This window comes from Podarcis vaucheri (assembly GCF_965113315.1).
Source record: "Podarcis vaucheri genome assembly, chromosome: 3".
NCBI lineage: Eukaryota > Metazoa > Chordata > Lepidosauria > Squamata > Lacertidae > Podarcis > Podarcis vaucheri.
The window spans coordinates 87,064,555-87,085,392 of record NC_138761.1 but is presented as its reverse complement, the minus strand read 5'-3'; the positions used below and the strand labels follow the sequence as shown (position 1 = coordinate 87,085,392).

At 45.4% G+C, this 20,838-nt stretch overlaps 1 protein-coding gene across 1 annotated transcript; it reads left to right on the top strand.

The window, feature by feature from the left end:
* Positions 1 to 2,545: 2,545 nt before the first annotated feature.
* MTO1 (mitochondrial tRNA translation optimization 1) lies at positions 2,546 to 20,089 on the top strand. The gene is made up of 12 exons (XM_082217068.1): positions 2,546 to 2,903; positions 5,434 to 5,633; positions 7,228 to 7,345; positions 8,978 to 9,267; positions 11,213 to 11,325; positions 11,714 to 11,904; positions 12,213 to 12,343; positions 12,872 to 13,076; positions 13,171 to 13,342; positions 15,616 to 15,734; positions 16,321 to 16,478; positions 19,800 to 20,089. The coding sequence occupies exons 1-12, from the start codon at positions 2,675 to 2,677 to the stop codon at positions 19,974 to 19,976; spliced, it is 2,103 nt and encodes a 700-aa protein (XP_082073194.1). The 5' UTR covers positions 2,546 to 2,674; the 3' UTR covers positions 19,977 to 20,089.
* The last annotated feature ends 749 nt before the right edge of the window (positions 20,090 to 20,838 follow it).

The following is a 20,838-nucleotide window of genomic DNA, read 5'->3' as shown; positions in this document are numbered from 1 at the left end:
ATAAAGCGAGATGAGCGCCGCAACCCCAGAGTCGGTCACGACAGGACCTAATGGTCAGGGGTCCCCTTTACTTTTATCTTACAGTATTAGCTTAGGTCTACCCATATCTCCCTGATCTGGCCTAATGCTTCTTGCAGAATATTTAACCAAGATGCTAATAGCCAAAATATGTAGGAAGCAGTGGCAGCTGCTCCCCATTGGAACTGGTGGGGCAGAAAGCCAAGTGTCTTGTGTCCAAAGCAAGCTAAGGCCAGATCCTCTTTTTCTCTATGCATTTTGGCCAGTCTTACTTTTCTAGAAAAAGGTGCTGGAATCCAACATGAACACCTCCCTTGTTCTCTTAGATTGGCAATGGTATCCACCAGAGGTGTGCCGGAACTGAGTTCCAACAAGTTCTGGCTGGGGGGGAAACTCTGACTTTATGGCTGCTATTGACATAGGTACATACCCTTGATGGTATCTTGCATTCAGAGAGCTGGACCAAATGCAATTCAGGCCCATCTCATAGAGGGCACTTTCCCAGAGGTGTGGGTATTATCATTTGGGGTGACCCAAACTGTACTGTGGGTTGCACACACCCAGTTCCTTTTTCTGTAATTGTCCTCTGGAGTTAATGTACATTCATGAATGGCCCACACAAACAAAAGGTTTTGATTGTTTAAACTGCTGCTCTTGAAGGGAAGAATCTCCACCCAGATCATGGAGACATATAAGATGAGGCCATTTCGGGTTTAGGGGCACATGGAGTTCTTTTTAAGATTTCTGACTTAGGTGTGTTTCTAGCTTTTGTGCAAATAAGGATCTGGGAACTAGTAATCAACTTTAGCTTGCTGTGCCAGCAACAGTGAGGTAATCTAGACTCGCAGCAATAGTTCATGCTTGAATTTGCCCACTGTCAAACTTAGATTTCAAAAGAAAAGAAATCTAGTTTATTTTCCCTGACATGGATTCTTCTCCAATGACAGCATGGGGCTGGGTTAAAAATAATTTGGTTTCCACAATTTATCTAATCCTTTTACTCAACAGAAAACCTGCTCATGTAAAAAAAAATTTGTACTAAAACCAACAACACTGGTATTACCACTCTTTTTTGTCTTGTCATGGCATGCAGGTGGCACTTTTCTCATAAATGAATCTGCTTGCTGGGAAACGCTCTGATTATTGAATGTTGAACCAGGTGCGTAAAAGCATTTCTGTACTTTTCAATTTGCTTTAAAGAGGAACAAAGAACAACTTCAACAAGAAGCTTCCCATTTTTATATTGCTGCATAGAGAAAAATCTGCACATGGGGAATTCCTGCCTATCACACAGGTACTGGATAGGAAAAAAGATGGCAGCACATTTTCTCCCTGTTTCTGATGTATGTGTGCAGGAAAGAGAGGTTGTTGTTTTTTTCTTGTACAGTACAGGAAATAAGAGCACATCACTATTGCATGGATGAGCGACGCAACCCCATGGTTGGCCACAACTGGACCTAATGGTCAGGGGTCCCTTTACCTTTTATGTCTATACATACTTGGTCCTTCACCCATATCTTATCCCTACAAGTTGGAAAGCGGGTAGAGGCAGTTTTTAGTGGCTAGGCAGATGGCAGAGAAAGAGCTAAGTAACCCTTTCCCCCTTCCTCTGCACCTAGATTTTAGCCTATCAGGAACTTTTCCTATGATGAAACAGAATCACTTAATGAGACCTAAAGTACTGTAGTTTGTTCCATAGCGGGGAAGGAGCATGTGCAGCAGTTTCCCTTGCAGAGATGACCATGGTCACGCCCACATCATAGATTTAAGTTGCATGGCTTCCTGCAAAAAAATCCCAGGAATTAACTAACAGTGCTGAGAATTGTGGCTCTGTGGAAGGCAAACTACACTTCCCAGAATTCTTTGGAGGAAGCCATGCACTTTAGATGAGAACGTGACCCACGCTGACAGTTTTTGCAGGCTACTTGTAGCAGCTCACACCTTGGATAAAGCTTTCCTACAATTCAGTGTTTTGGCCTCTTGATTTTACAGGGATGAAATATGCATACGTTTAAATGCGCTTGCCACTTCTGGCAGAGTTCCTATGACTCATAGCTGCATGTTGGACTGAGAGTCCCCAATACAGTAATAGCTTTTGCATTAGGGTGTCACGGTGACAGGAGAAAACTTGCAGCCCACAGCTGCATGTACCTGCCTCCACTGTGGCACACCATCAAGGAGCATCCAAAGATGCCGACAGCTGCATCAGTTTGTACACACATCAAAGAGCAACAGGAAGCGCTGCAATCCTGAAAAGAAATTTAAAGTTGCTATGTTCTTGCCCCCCGGGAAACCCTGCTTTAAAAAACAAAACCATAAACAGATGCATGCCGCCCTCTCCGCCAGCAACAGCCTGCCGTTCCGTGAGCGAAGAAGACCTCTTCACGAGCGCACTTTCAGCGTCGTATTTTGAATAAAAGGCCGGCAGCGAACGGCGCGCTCCCTTCGCTAATCCTGCCGGTCGGACCTTCCCGTCCAGTTGCAGGCGCGCATGCGGGAAGCCTTGCGCAGCGGGTGGAGCCGGCCGCCTCCACGTCACGGGCCAAGATGGCGGCGCCCTTTCGCGGCGCGGAGTAGCTGGTGCGCGTCTCGTGCTCCTTCCCGCCGCTGCGCCGACTCGAAGGGGCTTCGGCGGGTCTTTCTGTCCGGCCTCGGGATGTTGCCTCTCAGGCGCGTCTGGCGCCGCCTCGCCGCTCCCCCGGACCCCGGGGCGTGGCTGCGGTGCGCGAGGGGCGAGGTGACCTCGGCGGCCGCCGGCCCCTCCAGCATTTCCAAGTACGACGTCGTCGTGATCGGCGGTGGCCACGCCGGCACTGAAGCGGCTGCGGCGGCGGCGAGGGTGGGAGCCCGCACCCTGCTCGTCACGCACAAGGTGGACACCATAGGTAAGCAGGGAACTGGTTGGATTGCTCAGTGGGAGCCGGCAGGTGTGGGTACACAGGGCGCCCGCCGAGGGATGCAGGTTGCCAAAGTTTCTGCCAGGGCAGGTAGCAGAGTGGACCTCGGCAGGGTTCCTTCCCCTAACACTTGGAAAGCATGATGGTGGAGCTCGCAGGAGATTCAACAGCAGCAGGGCAGGGCTAGCAAGTACGTCCTCATTATCTCTCCATAATAGGTTACTTACATGGGGAGGAAAACGCTAGAGCAACGACAAATCTAGACAGCATCTTCAAAAGCAGAGACATCACCTTGCTGACAAAGGTCCATATAGTTAAAGCTGTGGTTTTCCTGGTAGTGATGTATGGAAGTGAGAGCTGGACCATAAAGAAGGCTGATCGCCAAAGAATTGATGCTTTTGAATTATGGTGCTGGAGGAGACTCTTGAGAGTCCCATGGACTGCAAGAAGATCAAACCTCTCCATTCTGAAGGAAATCAGCCCTGAATGCTCACTGGAAGGACAGATCCTGAAGCTGAGGCTCCAATACTTTGGCCACTTCACGAGAAGGGAAGACTCCCTGGAAAAGACCCTGATGTAGGGAAAGATGGAGGGCACAAGGAGAAGGGGACGACAGATGATGAGATGGTTGGACAGTGTTCTCGAAGCTACTAAAATGAGTTTGACCAAACTGCGGGAGGCAGTGGAAGACAGGAGTGCCTGGCGTGCTCTGGTCCATGGGGTCACGAAGAGTCGGACACGACTAAACAACAATAAAGGGTTTGTTTATCAGGAGACATGAACTTTTCCCAACACCTGACATGGCAGCATCACCTTTAATCCATTTGCTAAATGTTTATTTTATGAATGGAGCTACCAGAGAAACATAGCAGCAGTGTTGTTGGTTGATAAGATAATCATAAATGACAGTATACTTATTTCAATTTTTGCAAAATGAAGTTGCCTCCCGTTTTTGGACATCCATATGTGATTGGATCTGTAGAACAGATTAATAAAAACAAATGCATTTTTAAAACAAATACAAAACCCTGACATTTTTATGTATATTGCATCTAGGATTGCTAGAATTAGAGAATTAGAAATAAGCAGAAGTAAGGCATCTTGGTTTTCTCTTACAATTTTGGGCATGGGTCGGCAAACTAAGGCCCGGGGGCCGGATCCGGCCCAATTGCCTTCTGGATCCGGCCCACGGATGGTCTAGGAATCGCCATGTGGATCGGCGTGGGATCCTGATCGTTCGGGCTGTGCCATTTCCCCCCTCCACACACACACCGTGGCGCCGCCTCCCCCCCCTCCCTCCTCCTGGCTTCTCCCTGCCCTGCCTAGAGGAGGAAGGGGGCCGGGCTTTGTTGAGCCGTGGTTGGCTGAGCGCCATTTTAAGCAGTCTCTCTGTGGAGACAGCCCTTTCGTGCTGCTCATCGTTCCGCCGCCAGCCCCTGCCGCTCGCAGGGCACAGGTAAGCAGTCACTGGGGCTCGTCCAGTGCTGTGGAGAAGGGAGGAGAGAGTCGTGGGGGGGGTAGATTTCCCCCTCCAAAAAAAATATAGTCCGGCCCCCCACAAGGTCTGAGGGACAGTGGACTGACCCCCTGCGGAAAAGGTTTGCTGACCCCTGATTTTGGGTCTAGAGGGGTACAGTACTGCCATGAATTCTACTCATATTGATCCAGAGCAGATTCCAATGTATAGTTAGTAGAGTAAAAACTTAAACATATTGCAGGATTCCCCAAAAATAGACCAGAGGCAATTAATATTTTATCTAGCAGAGCTTTACTGCTACTGAAGGCAAATGAGCATAATGGTCACAAATCCAATACATTCAGAAATGGCACTGTCCATAGAAAATCCAGTTGCGACACTTAATTTAACCGCCAATAATTTCTAATAAGACTAAAACCTTAACACTAAGCATACTATACAGTCATACCTCAGGTTGAAGTAGTTTCGGGTTGAGCATTTTCAGGTTGTGCTCCACGGTGACCCAGAAGTAACGGAGCGTGTTACTTCCGAGTTTCGCCGCATGCACAGACACTCAAAATGACGTCATGCGCATGTGCGGAAGTCCCGAGACACAGGTTGCGTTTACTTCAGGATGCGAACGGGGCTCCGGAATGGATCCCATTCGCATCCAGAGGTACCACTGTATACAGAACACCACACTAGAGGGAAAGAGAGATAGAAAGTGAAACTTAGGCTCCTTCTGGCCTATTGTTATAGTCAGCATGACCTTGAGTGAAAGAGGAACCTTCTGCCTCTTGCTAGGCAGAATAGAAACTTGCATGTCAGCTAGAAACTTCCAGCTTGCATCAGCTTGTATTACGCAGAGAAGCTTCCAGAAACCTCATGGGTCAATTAGAATGGGAAAGATCTTTACACATCAAATCAGTATTTTCTTCACCAAAAAATGCACTCTGACAAGTAGCTTGCCATTCATGTCAATTTGGAGCATAGGAAATGGGGTCGGGCTAAAAGCTGTTGTTTGCTTGTAGTTAGATGCCTTTCATTTGTTATGCTGTCCAGGGCAAATGTCATGTAACCCTTCCTTTGGTGGAATTGGAAAAGGACATCTGGTCAGGGAAGTGGACGCACTGGACGGGCTCTGCGCACGAATCTGCGATCAGTCGGGAGTGCATTACAAAGTGCTAAATAAATGCAAGGGACCAGCCGTCTGGGGTCTCCGAGCCCAGATTGACAGAGAGCTCTATAAAGAGAACATGCAGGTGAGAATGTGGATAGGAATGCTTCTGAGGCAACCCTATGCATGCTTACCTATGGAACTCAGTGGGGTTTATTCAAGTATACATGTTTATGAGTGCACTGTCAGTTTGATGAAGGTAAACATGTGAATGGGTGTGTGTCTCAGATATAATAAAATGTACATTTCATTTACCATTAATATTGGGGAAATGACCAAAATGTTTCCTAATCAGAGCATGGAATCTTGATTGACATTTGGTGGTGGTGGTGAGGGCGTTATCCAGTAATTTGGTTTGTTTTTAAAATGCACAAGTTACCTCTCACTCAACAAATTCCCAAAATGATTTACAAAGCATTTAAACCTGAAAGTCTGATTGGAAAAGGCAACTTATTTCTGTCATGCTTAAATAACCTGGAATGTAAACTTAACTGGGCGGGGGGGAATGGCTCCTTATTCCAACAAACAAGTGTCATTGGATATACGCAATGGAGACTCAAACGTAATATTGGCAACCTTAGAAGAAAATCCCTGCAAAACATAATCTACAATTGCATTTTACACCAGAGTTGTATTTAAAAAAACATGACTGTAAAATTATAGAGTGGATCCAGAAAAACATTGACAGGAGGTGAATTTCCTGCCCCACCTTCTTCCAGAAACTGCACCAACCACCCTGAAGTGGGGTGAATGATTTGGGTGGGAAAGGCAGGTACGGATTCCCAGCAGGTACCTCCAAATAAGGGTCTCCTGACTCTTAGGAAAGGCTTTTCAGAGGGCTACTGTGGGAGGAGAGGAAAGGGAGAAAGTTTCCTTCTGCCTTCCCCTTTCTGCTGGCTTTTCTCTACAGCCAAGCCAATGTCTGTTTTTAAAATGTAAAACACCGTGTTAATTCAGCATTCTCTGAATAAGACATTCTGTACTCACATAACAAGCACTTGGGTGGGACAACTTTGAAAAGTGCTGTATGAGAACATAAATGCTTGTGCAGTTTCAGTTCTTCTCTTTTTGGTAAAATCTCGTGAGGGAGGAAAAGGAGGTGCCCAGATCAGACTTCCATCCTTGATTTGGTAATGGTGGACTATATATGGCTCTTAGCCTTTTTAGTCTTCATTATTTGTGTTATTACATATAATTCTCAAGCTGACTGTGGCTATTTAATGCATTTATTGTTTTCAAAAACTTAATAATGCTAAAAACTAATTTAATAAACCAAAATATTTACTGCAACTATGGAAGACATTGGCTATGCCTTCTTTTACTTCAGGCAGGAAAGGGCCTCACTCTTGAATAGGGTTGGTCTGTCAAAGCTGTGGGTCTGGGGTCTTTATTTGACCCACAACCCTATTTTCCCTCCAAACAGTTCCCACCTGCCCCACAGCTGATATCATAGGTGGGGCAGGGAATGACAGAGCTGCGAAGGAGCAATCGGAAACCTTTAAGTGCACTCCCAGCTGTTCCTTAGCAAGCGAGGCTTGCAGTAAACTGGGGGAACCTGGGAACTCAGTAGCGCAGCCATGTTACTGGAGGTTCTCTCCTTTGCTTATGAGTCCTTAAAAGATCATGTGTGTGTGTGTGTGTGTGTAAATTCCTTTAACAGGGTTTTTTTTCCCTAGTAGAAAGAAATTCTCCAAACCCCACTTCTGACAGTTTGTGAAGCTTCTGTGGAAGATCTTCTACTGACAGACCCAGAATCGGATCATCCAGGCAAATGTTGCGTCAGTGGAGTCGTGTTGGGTCAGTATTCCGGCAAGCTACATCCTGAAGCAGCAGTCTTCATCCATTTGTGTAGGGTCTGCTTTCCATGACAGCAGCTTGCAAAAACTACTTCCAGGTAAAAGGAGGAGGGAGACCTCACCTCTGCAGAGAACTCAAGTGGCACAAGAACCCAGTAGTTTTTTCTAGATGCTGCCTTGAAAAGCAGATCGGTTGGGAAATTAGCTAAGTTATTTACCTCATTTTTTAAGCCCATGCAATGTGAGCCAGGGAATCTAACCCATCATTATTTCCAAAGAGTTGATTTATAACTGATCTTAATCTAGTCCTTAATGAACTAATAGCCACATTTGCAACTGTCACTTGCAATGCATATTGAATGGCCATTTTTGAACTTGTAAAAACATCAGGGCTTGGTGTTAAAAGCTGGCTGGATACTTAGGGTGTTTGATTGTAGCTTCACCATCTCAGAATAGCTGTATGAAACTACCCTGACACAAAAAATAGGATTTCCTAGTTCTAGTTACAGTAAATAAAGAACCGTGTAGGTCTGCCGTAGTTGAAACAAAATAAATAAATCCTTCCAGTAGCACCTTAGAGACCAACTAAGTTTGTTATTGGTATGAGTTTTCGTGTGCATGTATCTGAAGAAGTGTGCATGCACATGGAAGCTCATACCAATAACAAACTTAGCTGGTCTCTAAGGTGCTACTGGAAGGATTTCCTAGGTTACAGATAGGCAGACTGGGCTACTGGGAATCCTGTAACGAAAACCTCTGACTCAGTAGGTTATCTAGCCTTTTCTAGGTCACTGTCATTCCACTGCAGAAAGGTATGCTGTTCTGGACTATGTAGTTTAGTTAGTATGAGGCACTTAGATGTTTACAATTCAGAAAACAACAGATAGAATAAGTAGGATGATCACGAGAGACTTGATTTTATACAGAGTATAAGCACATATCTCATTCTCTGTAATAACATGTGTGAAACTGAAGGATAAGCAGCTGTCTTTAAGTGGCAGCAACATAAACTTAGGGTTTTATGTAATATCAAACTGCAAAAAATAAATAAATGTTTTCTGTCGTTGAATAAGACTGTGCTGAACTTCAAACTTCCTTGTGTCCTGGAGGAAAAAGATACTCACTCTTTCCAAAATAGATTTTATCTTAAACAAATGCATGTTTCCATCGGGAGGAGTATAGAAAGAGGATGACGTCCTTCACTTTGTTTAACGAAAGGAGCTTTAACAACTTTTCTATGCTCCTCCCGATGGAAATATGCAGAAGGGGACACATATACCCCTGCTTTAAGTCGTTTACAAACTGTCTTCTCTTGTATATTATTTACTACAAAGCTTAATGACTAAGCTCTTTAGCGATGAAACGTCAGATTACCAGAACGACGTCCAAGCACTGAACCACTAGTATATCACAAGTGGACTGTTTATTACTGCGTTTGCAATTGTTCAAGATAATATCTATTTTGGAAAGAGAAATGAGCACTGAACTACTGATGCATTACAAGTAAGCTCTTTTATTTACTGAATTTACTATTGTTCAAGATAAAACCTCTTTGGGAAAGAAGCTACTTCTAATTAGGGCAGCAGCAGGTATTCTAAACTCTGCTCTGTTTCACTCCATGTTTTCCCCTCAGAAGACGGAAGGAGAGTGCATGCTGGGAGTGTTGTTCTAACCACGGGAACATTTCTGAGGGGCATGATCCTCATTGGACTGGAAATGTATCCTGCCGGGCGGATGGGAGACCAGCCCTCCGTCGGCCTTGCTCAGACTCTGGAGAAACTTGGATTTACCATAGGAAGGTTAAAAACTGGAACTCCACCCCGACTGGTGAAAGACTCCATTGACTTCAGTGTCCTCGAGAGGCATCCCGCGGACAGCTCTCCTGTGCCGTTCAGCTTCCTTAGTGAATCTGTGTGGATTAAGGTGCGAAGGAGTCCTGAGGAAGTAATCAGCTGTTGAAGTTTATGAGGGGGAGTCTCTGTTTCCCTTCCTTAAAGTGACATGTATTACTCTGGCAGTGCTGTGGTTTTTAGCATGCAGGAGGATTTCTTGAAATGACTGTGTCAGAAATTATCCCCGGTTACACAGATGGGGGTGCGCTCCTAAATCATCAACATATTTGTCTGCTAAAAGCTGCTGAGAGTAATGCAAGGAGTTGATGGAAATCCTCCCCTAAATGCTGGCACAGTCCAGTGACGATGTATACCGTCAAAATTGACAAGTTTTATTCCTGAAATATCAGACCTCATACATACATAGAAGAACTGAGGGTAATTTTTAACCATCACACACACTGCTTCACCAGCGATCTTTGTCCCTGAAATATCTGCCCTGTCGTTTTTGCAGGTCACTATTTTCTTCTTCAGTGGACATCTTATATTGGTCAAAAAGTTTCAAAATAATTTTTTTTAGTTATATACTACTTTTCATTTTTAGATTTATAAATCTCAAAGCAGTTTGCCATATGCAGAAAACCATCAGAAACAGTTAGCACTTCCTCACGGACTTACAGTTTGAGCTGCTACAGCCAAAAAAAGAACAAGTGGCAGCAGTCAGGAAATTATTCAGGAAATTACAGTGGTACCTCGGGTTAAGAACTTACAGTAGTGCCCCGCAAGACGAATGCCTCGCAAGACGGAAAACCCGCTAGACGAAAGGGTTTTCCGTTTTTGAGCTGCTTCGCAAGAAGATTTTCCCTATGGGCTTGCTTTGCAAGACGAAAACGTCTTGCGAGTGTTCCGTTTTTTTCCGCTCCCCCCCCTTTTTCTAAGCCGCTAATCTGCTAATAGCCTTTTAGCCACTAATCCGCTAAGCCTTTAATAGCCGCTAAACCGCTAATAGTGCTAAGCCGCTAATAGGGTTGCTTCGCAAGACGAAAAAACCGCTAGACGAAGAGACTCACAGAACGGATTAATTTCGTCTTGGGAGGCACCACTGTAATTCATTCTGGGGGTCCGTTCTTAACCTGAAACTGTTCTTAACCTGAGGTACCACTTTAGCTAATGGGGTCGCCGCACAATTTCTGTTCTCATCCTGAAGCAAAGTTCTTAACCTGAGGTACTATTTCTGGGTTAGCAGAGTCTGTAACCTGAAGCGTCTGTAACCCGAGGTACCACTGTATTACTGAAATACAGTGTGAACCATTTTAGAATCATCACTGCCCTTTTAAAGGAGTCCATTCATAAATTGAGAGCAGTGGTACTGCTTACTTGACGGCTCAAAGGTCCAAAGGATAAGTCGCTATCTAATAGGATAGCTCTAGGTTGGTGTGGAGATCTCGGTCACTGGACTTCACAAAAAGCTTTCTGTGTGACCTTTGATAAATCATTAAGCCTTCTGATCTCAAGCTTGCTTGCTTAGAAGTAAAATTGCTTTGATTTCTTCCCAGGAGATACATTCTAGATTGGGGCCTACTCGTGCTTCCATTTCTCCAATAGTATTATGGAGAAATTAAGGGCCATATTCAACTAATTCGTTGCACTAGCAGAAGCCAGCACAAGGATACCTGCTAGTACAACAAGATTCCCCTCCCCACTCCTCTTCCCACTACACCCTCACCAAATCTGCTCCAGAGAGTCAGAAGAACCCCAAAAACAGCATGGAGGGCAGGAAATGGTTCCATCACCACAGGAACATCTGCTTGCCTAATGGAATGATCTTCTAATAGTGCTTCGTTGAGTGTAACCCAGTGATTGGTATAGTTTCCTGGGAAATGTTACGGCTGCAGTGCTTGGGTACGCTCAGGTGGTATGACAATAATGGCTGAGTGCGGGCTGAAGTGATTTCTCTCAAGATGACTGTGAAAACAGTTCGGCATGCTTCAAAGCTACCCTGATTTGCTCACTGAATGCAAGTGGTTCTGTTTCAGCCAGAAGATCAGCTGTCATGTTACCTGACACACACAAACCCCAAAGTGGAGAAAATCATCCATGAGAACCTTCACCTGAACAACCACGTCAGAGAGACAACAAGAGGACCCCGGTAAATCCCTGTTTATATTATTTTATGTACAGTGCTGTCGGTGTACATAGTGTGAAAAGAAAGAAGGGGGGAAAGTCTGAACCCTGATGGGAAGAAAAGGGATGGGGATGATAGCTGCAAGACCGATAGGCAAGAATATTGCAAATACAGTTGCACATGTTTAGGCTTAGAGTTTGTTTAATTCAGGGGTGGGAGACATTTTGCCTTCCAGATGTTGCTCAACTACATGTAGTTCAGCAACATCTGGAAGGCCAAAGGTTCCCCACACCTGCTTTTGTGGGTGAGGAGTACAGCAATAAGGAAACCTATCCAGTCTCTTGAAATTTCACGTTTGGGCTCTTCTCCGTGTCAGCATCCTAACATGGCCTGCTGTTGCTCCTGTTTCTAGGTACTGTCCCTCACTAGAGTCGAAAGTTCTGCGTTTTCCAAATCGCGAACATCAGGTCTGGCTTGAGCCTGAGGGTCTAGGTTCCAACGTCATCTACCCGCAGGGAATATCTCTGACGTTGCCATCTGAGATCCAGGAGGAGCTCATCACCCATATTAAGGGCTTGGAAAAAGCAAAAATGGTACAGCCAGGTGAGAGGTGGGAAGGAAGTCCAGTTGGATGGAGCTATATAGGCAGCATATCATGTGGGAGTGTGTGTGGATGCCGAGGTTTGTCTGCCTCATCTCAAGTGGGATGTTACTTGATTGCCCACCAGCACATGGCTGTGCATGTCTTCTGATCACCAGACGTGTGGTTTTGTAAGCCTTTATCTTACAGAAAGGTTTGAAGCAATGCAGCATGCATCCTTTCCCCCTGCTACCTGTAACCATGTTGCTCTGTTGTAGGGTGTGGTTGCTGGAATCAATAAACCTTTTATCACCTATATCTGTCCTAATAGGCTATGGAGTGCAGTATGACTTTCTAGACCCACGTCAGCTGACCGCCTCCCTTGAGTCTCGCCTCGTCCAGCGGCTCTTCTTTGCAGGGCAGATAAATGGCACCACAGGCTACGAAGAGGCTGCAGCTCAGGTGAGGAGAACCTGCAGGGAAGTGGGTCGTGGCTGTGAAATGCTTTCTGCAGTATCAAACGTGATGATATAACTAGCAGCTTGCAGTCACAGGTCTTTTGACTCTGCCTTCTTCCAACTCAGACGTTCTGGACTACAACTCACATCAGCTTCAGCCTGCATGACCCTACAGGAAGGAGCTGGTGGGAATTCTGATCCAAAACATTGGAAGGCACCAGGTTGTGGAATGCCGATTTCAAGAGCATTTGTTCAGAACGTGTGTGTGTACACATGTCTGAAACTTACTTTTTTATGTCCAGGGAATGAGCCCTTGTCATAATTGGCTTGTGCCGATTTTATTCTGCAAAGACACCTTTTATAGCATGCCAGTGGATAACTGAGATACATGGTGGGAAAGTCACATGTGGTATCTACGGCTTAAGCAGTCTCCTTATCGTAGACACAGAGCTACTGAACAGACTAAGCTTCTGGTGTCTAGTATAATATGGTGGCTTCCTCTGTGATCTATAATCTCTTTACTCTCTGGCAGGGTGTGGTTGCTGGAATCAATGCCAGTCTGCGGGTCACTGGGAAACCTCCATTTATTGTCAGTCGCACAGAGGGGTACATTGGCGTTCTGATTGACGATCTCACTACTCTGGGCACCAGCGAGCCGTACCGCATGTTCACCAGCCGAGTGGAGTTTCGGATGTCTCTGCGGCCGGATAACGCTGACAGCAGACTCACCTTCCGAGGTAGTCAATTCCTCCAGAGGCCTTTTTTTAAAAAAGAACCACACAATTGCACACAGTTTTCCTAATTCCTGAGCACCTTTTTGGTCTCTTTAAGGCTATAATGAAGCTGGCTGTGTGTCTCAAAAGCGGTATGAGCAAGCATCTCAGATGAAAGCAGTGTTAGAAGAAGGACTTGAAATGCTGAAATCTATTCAGTTCAGTAATGCAAAATGGGCCCAGCTCATACCAGAGATTACTATAAGTGCTGGTCGTACCTCTCCTTGCAGGTATGAGTCTCTCTCTTATCCCCCACCCCCATGGTCTTGTTTTAGAGAAGCGCAGATTCATACAGAAACATCATATACCTCACATTTACCCGCTCTCTCTATCCTTTTTAATTGTCTCTACTCGTAGAGGGTTTCTTGTGATGCTGTTTGTGTGGGGGAGAATGTACAAAGCTGTCAAGAGTGTTTCTGTGGAAAGGGTGAAGCGATTTCATTGCTTTCGTCTTCCCTCACCAGTGACTCGGTGAGATTTGTGGGATTTTATAATGTGAAAGACTAGACTGGCTGAATCCCAAACCAGAATTAAGATTGCCGGAAGAAATACAGTGGTACCTCGGGTTAAGAACTTAATTCGTTCCGGAGGTCCGTACTTAACCTGAAACTGTTCTTAACCTGAAGCACCACTTTAGCTAATGGGGCCTCCCACTGCTGCCACGCCGCCGGAGCACAATTTCTGTTCTCATCCTGAAGCAAAGTACTTAACCTGAAGCACTATTTCTGGGTTAGCAGAGTCTGTAACCTGAAGCATATGTAACCTGAAGTGTATGTAACCTGAGGTACCACTGTATGAACAACCTCAGATATGCAGATGACACAACCTTGATGGCAGAAAGTGAGGAGTAATTAAAGAACTTCTTAATGAGGGTGAAAGAGGAGAGCACAAAATATAGTCTGAAGCTCAACATCAAAAAGACTAAGATCATGGCCACTGGTCTCATCACTTCCTGGCAAATAAAAGGGGAAGAAATGGAGGCAGTGAGAGATTTTACTTCCTTGGGCTCTATGATCACTGCAGATGGTGACAGCAATCATGAAATTAAAAGACACCTACTTCTTGGGAGAAAAGCAATGACAAACCCAGACAGCACTTTAAAAAGCAGAGACATCACCTTGCCGGCAAAGGTCCATATAGTTAAAGCTATGGTTTTCCCAATAGTGATGTATGGAAGTGAGAGCTGGACCATAAAGAAGGCTACTCGCCAAAGAATTGATGCTTTTGAATTATGGTGCTGGAGGAGACTCTTGAGAGTCCCATGGACTGCAAGAAGATCAAACCTATCCATTCTTAAGGAAATCAGCTCTGAGTGCTCACTGGAAGGACAGATCGTGAAGCTGAGGCTCCAATACTTTGGCCACCTCATGAGAAGAGAAGACTCCCTGGAAAAGACCCTGAAGTTGGGACAGATTGAGGGAACAAGGAGAAGGGGACGACAGAGGATGAGATGGTTGGACAGTGTTCTAGAAGCTACTAAAATGAGTTTGACCAAACTGCGGGAGGCAGTGGAAGACAGGAGTGCCTGGTGTGCTCTGGTCCATGGGGTCACAAAGAGTCGGACACAACTAAACAACAACAGCAACAACAACATAATGGCCTGTAGAAACTCCTAGAGCTAGGGCGTATTTTAACAGTTTCAAATCCTAATGTAAAACTGTTAACCTGGTACCCCGCCACTATTAACACATAAAATCAAGGGGGAATTGAAAGTTTTAAGCTGTGGAAAGAAGGAAAGCAGTCCTAGAAAATCTAAGGCTTTTGCTTTAATCTTTGAATTAAGTAACCCCATTAACCATATCCTAACTGGTACCTCACATAAGCAGAGTTCAGGTTTCACAGCATGATTTGTGATAGGAAGCAAGGCTCTGGCTAAAATGGCCTGGGATTTGTTGCCCACGTAAAACAAACACACTGGCAAACCTGTGGACTCAGAAAAGTTTGTTTTAGCAGCTTCAGAAAACAATATTGCACAAGTAAATAGGTATATGACTGCAGTCTTAAGACCTGAACCAGCTTCCTTAAGCCTAATTTTGTTGCAGTTGCAAAAGCATTGTGCCTTAAAAAAAACTGAGAAGAAATTCTAGGTGCCCTTGAGCTAAAATGCTGTGTTTCTTCCATTACATAACTTACCTTATCACTTATTTCAATGTATTATACAGTGTCATTTTTTTTAATGCTGTCCCCATGTTATTGTGTATAGTTTCTTTCCAAGTTCTTATCTGTGATCTTCATTGTTGGCTTGTAAGCTCCTTGAGTTGAATCAGCCATTTTTGTGTGTGTGCATTAAATGATCTCTAATACAATGTGGTTAAGGCTTCCTGGATAGTGATACCATATTTTGAGCAAGCCTGAGGTCTTGTAAACTTCCTTGAAATTCCATGGGAATGGGTACTAGCTTAGACTTGTTTTAGATCCCACCTTTCTATGACGAGAGCACTCAACGCATCTTGCACATAATTTCACAGGAATTGTTTTTGCTTTGTTTTGGTTTTTTGCTTAGTGCCCTGGACATCCTTCAGTACCAGGGGGCCAATATGGAGATTTTGTCACGAGCTGTCCCAGGGCCTCTGAAAAAGTTTGCTGAATGGAGACAACTGGCAGAAAGGCTGAAAATAGAAGGTATGGAAGACTAGCAAGCCCTAAATAAAACTCCCATCAGTACAAGCCAGCATGGACAGTGGTGGGAGTTGTAGTCCAGCAACATCTGGAGGGTCCGGTCCCCATTCCTGTCCTAACTTGACACATTTGTGCCCAGTAGATCTTGCTTCTTGGGGAACTCGGAACATAAATTCCATCGAGTCCAAGAACACAATTAGGCTTTATATTCTTATACAGATAGCTTGTGGCCGTTTTCCATCTCTCCAATGGTGCAGGAGTAAATCTGATATAATCTGCTCTGTTTAGGTTGCAAACCTAAGCATATTTACTAGGGAGTAAGTCCCATTCAACACAGTGGAACCAGCATTTGAAATTTGCCAGGTGCATTTTGCTCATGGCTATCAGCCACTTGTGACCAAGTGAATATGCCCGGGTGCCAGGATAGCACCTGATGTCTCTACCATCTGGAGGTGCATGCATGGGGACCCTTGGATTTTTTTCACACACTAGGAACACATCCTGTACAATTCTATCCATTATATTTTATCAGAATGAATTTCAGGAACCAAAATATTGTTCTGTTCATTCTCTTTGTTCTTCTCACAAGCTGTTTATGAATGGCATGTGTCCGTTCAGAGGTTGGAAATAGAGGAAGTGCGTCAGGATGAGGCTCTTCAGCTTCCAGAAGATCTGGATTACTTTGCCATCGATGCATCACTATCTCAGGAAGTGCGAGAGAAGCTGGACTCCCACCGTCCCCAGACGGTAAGGTGCTAGTAGAGTGAGTTTGCTGGATGCAGTAGGGATCCTGTGGCTTTCCAGATGTTGCCAGACTCCCAACTCCTACCAGCACTAGCCATTGTGGCCCGGAATTGTAGTCAAGCAACCCAGCATTAATATGTAGGGGGTTAGTTATTAAAATGTACCTTGAAAGCATTATAGTAATTTCCAAAGGCAGGAAACTGAGTGAGCAGGGGCGTCGCTAGGTTAACAGCTCTGCCTTTAGAGTGAATCTTCCAACTTTGTTTGCTATTAGAGACCACATGGAAAGTGCCAAGAGAATTCCAGTTCTAAGTTGAGAAATAAAATGGGGCGGGGGAGCATTTCACAAGATTTCACCACCGTGTTCCTGGCCTTATTAAAAATTTGGGAATTAAAAGCATCAAGGGAGAGTTAGAAAAAACACTTAACTTGGTGGGGCTTTTTATTCTTTATTTTTAAAGCCCATTTCTGTGCAGATATATAATTTATAATCTATAAATGTTATGTATAATTAGCATAGACATGCTGATAATATTGTAAAGAAGTCATACTTCTCGGCCTCCATTGCATCCGCTAGCTCTCGCCCAGCGCAATTATTTAGCATAATCAGGTCTTTAACGTCCCTTGAGGGACAGCCAAATTTAAATAACAAATTGACACACGGCTGTGAGGCATTTGCGAGCTTTTTTGCGGAGAAGGTCTTGTCGCTCCGCCATGACCTCCCTGCCAATTTGGATACAATAAAGGAACTGGAGGCCCCTCGACTGTCCTCGGGTCCAGTATTGGACCACTTTGACCGGATATCCCCAGCCGATGTGGACAGACTCCTCCGAGCTGGAAAGCCCACCACTTGTTCTCTCGACCCGTGCCCGTCTTGGCTGATTAGAGCGTGTCCAGACGAGGTGCGGGCCCTCCTGGGGAATATCATCAATTTGTCCCTTGGCACGGGGACATTCCCAGGGGAACTGAAGGAGGCAGTGGTGCGCCCGCTCTTAAAGAAAACATCATTAGATCCTTTAGATCTATCCAATTACCGCCCGGTTTCGAATCTTCCGTTCCTGGGTAAGGTGATTGAGAGAGCGGTTGCTGAACAGCTTGGTGGGTTTCTGGATGAAACATTGGCTCTGGATCCATTCCAGTCTGGCTTCCGCGCTGGTCATGGGACCGAGACGGCTCTGGTCGCCCTAACAGATGACCTTCGTAGACAGCTGGATCGAGGCGGGTCAGGGCTGCTGATTCTTTTAGATCTATCAGCAGCTTTCGACATGGTCGATCACGAACTTTTGGACCACCGCCTTACCGACGTGGGGATCCAGGGCACAGTCCTTCAGTGGCTGCGCTCGTTTCTCTCTGGTCGGGGACAGAGGGTGGCGCTTGGGGGGGAATTGTCATCGCGCCACTCCTTGGTGTGTGGAGTACCTCAGGGCGCGATACTCTCCCCGATGCTTTTCAACATCTTTATGCGCCCCCTCGCCCAGCTTGTTCGGAGTTTTGGGCTGGGTTGTCATCAGTATGCCGATGACACCCAACTCTATCTGTTGATGGATGGCCATCCTGACTCGGCCCCAGACACACTGACCAGATGTTTGGAAGCTGTGGCTGGATGGTTACGTGGGAGCCGGTTGAAGCTAAATCCTTCGAAGACAGAGGTCCTGTGGCTGGGACGGGGCGATATGGGATTGGGGGGGCAACTCCCATCTCTTGCGGGGGCGCAATTAGTGCCAGCACCGTCCGTTAAGAGTTTGGGTGTAATCTTCGACACCTCCCTTTCCATGGAGGCGCAGATTGCAGCTATAACAAAGGCGGCATTTTTCCATCTCCGCCAAGCTAAGCAGTTGGCTCCTTACCTCTCTCGCCCTGACCTAGCCACTGTGATCCACGCGACGGTCACCTCCAGACTGGATTATTGTAACTCGCTCTACGTGGGGCTGCCCTTGAGACTGACCCAGAAACTCCAGCGGGTGCAGAATGCTGCAGCGAGACTCCTTACGAGGTCTTCGCTGCGAGATCACATTCACCCGGTGCTATACCAGCTGCACTGGCTCCCGGTGGAGTACAGGATCAGGTTTAAGGTGCTGGTTTTAACCTTTAAAGCCCTATATGGCCTAGGACCCTCGTACCTACGGGACCGCCTCTCCTGGTATGCCCCACAGAGAAACCTACGGTCTTCAAATAAAAACATCTTGAAGGTCCCAGGCCACAGAGAAGTTAGGCTGGCCTCAACTAGAGCCAGGGCTTTTTCGGCTGTGGCTCCGATCTGGTGGAACACTCTGTCACAAGAGACCAGGGCCCTGCGGGACTTGACATCCTTCCGCAGGGCCTGCAAGACAGAGCTGTTCCACCAGGCCTTTGGCCAGGGCACAGCCTGACTCCCTCCCTCGGCAATCTTCGCAGAGCTCTGGCCCAATGGTTGCTAGTGGCTTGAATTAATTAATTTTTATAATGAATGATTTTAGAATGTTGTTTATGTTGTACCTTTGTACTGTTTTATTGTTGTTAGCCGCCCTGAGCCCGGCTTCGGCTGGGGAGGGCGGGATATAAATAAAATTTATTATTATTATTTATTATAAAGTTTGCCTGCCATTTTGATTTCACCTGTTTTGTCGTTCTTATCAGAATGCTTCAGAGTAGCTTGTGTGTCTTCCAGTTTGAACATGTAAGGCATTCTCCGCCCCCAAAGTCATAAAATGTATTCCTTTGTGCACACCAACGAAAAATGGCTACCATTGTATGCATAGGAGGGGGTGTGGCATAATGGGTAAGACACATTCTTGAGTCAAATGTGGCCAGAACTTCTACAAACCTTTCTGCACCAACACTATTGGGGATAGTAATACTGACAGGCTTTGTAATCATTTAAGTAATTTAAGCAGTCAAATGAATGCAAAATGTTTAGACATGTGCACAAATGCTGAACTATAGCTGTGAACTGCATGTTGTTACAATGCTGATGGCAATGGAATATAATCTATCAAGAGCTTCCACTGTCATCAAAAAACAAACTAGCAGTGCTCATTTTTAATGGTGGCTAGTGAGTTAAAACTCCCACATCCAGAACATGTAGGGTATAAGAGAGGGAGTTATGTTGCACAAATGGAAATAATTGCATTGGCAGTAGGACTTTGTTGGAGTTTGCTCATTGACATGACTGTTTATAGAATGATCAACAGTCTTCAGTTGATCCCGAGTGGTAAGATATACAGGAAAGTTTACTTTGTGTGTATTCTAATCACTTCAATGAAACACACATGAAGGGGAGGCAGGAAGACTGTGGTGTTACAATTCTTACAGTAGGCAATCTCACCTTCCTGTTACTGTTTCTAGATTGGCGCTGTCAGCCGCATTCCTGGAGTTACACCTGCTGCTGTTCTAAATCTACTGAGGTTTGTGAAGAACCATCACAAAAAAGCAGAGCAAACAAGTGAGAGATGTAGGATTGCTACCCCCATCCCTGATGCCAACCTGCTGGGACAAAGAAAGCTCCAAGCTACTGATATGTGAACAGTGCTTACTGAGCAAAACCCATTGAACTGTGTGTGTTCCTGCAGCCTGTGGTTATCCGGTCATTCACATACCATGTATGTAATTGCTATCCAATAAATAGACAAGAGCTACCAGAGTGATGTTATCTTACACAGAAAGGATGGTGATCCAGTGAATAATGAGTTAGTCCAAAAAGCTGAAAAACTTCCAGAACACCGCAATGTCAGATCAGGTGTTGAAGAAAACTTTTACCAAAAGACTAGAGAAATCTGTTTCCTGCTTGCAATTTCTCAAGTCACTTCCTTTTCTACTGCCTTTGCTGCCACCTATAGTACTGAACAAATCTCAACTTAGTGCATAAATATTCCTGTTAAACAAGGAAAAGATGTTAACAGGCTTCCTTTACTTGAAAGTAGTTGAAACACTTGCAGGTAGGTTTTTATTTAAGCTTATGCTCAAACCCAATTTTGTTTTCAGACATAAAATGTTTGTAGCAGTAGATTAGAATCAGGACCTTGTTCTCAATAAGGCTCTGTAGGTGTTGCTATGGTGGGAATATAGAGGCTTTACGTGCTGTTTATGGAGTGGAAAAACACACTTACACCCAGAATAGATGGAGCACTGAACTGAGGTCTATGGTTTATAAATCGAGTTAATAGAGCTGGAAATTATTTCTAGGTCAGCGGGTGGCGCTGTGGGCTAAAGCCTCAACGCCTAGGGCTTGCCGATCGAAAGGTCGGCGGTTCGAATCCCCGCGGCGGGGTGCGCTCCCGCTGTTCGGTCCCAGCGCCTGCCCACCTAGCAGTTCGAAAGCACCCCCGGGGGCAAGTAGATAAATAGGTACCGCTTACCAGCGGGAAGGTAAACGGCATTCCGTGTG

Bases quoted from the DNA above. Each gene is read 5' to 3' on its own strand.
- MTO1 (XM_082217068.1), top strand. From the start codon at position 2,675: ATGTTGCCTCTCAGGCGCGTCTGGCGCCGCCTCGCCGCTCCCCCGGAC. The intron at 13,343-15,615 runs GTATGAGTCTCT...TTTTTTGCTTAG, and splicing joins GGTCGTACCTCTCCTTGCAG to TGCCCTGGACATCCTTCAGT. The intron at 16,479-19,799 runs GTAAGGTGCTAG...TACTGTTTCTAG, and splicing joins ACTCCCACCGTCCCCAGACG to ATTGGCGCTGTCAGCCGCAT.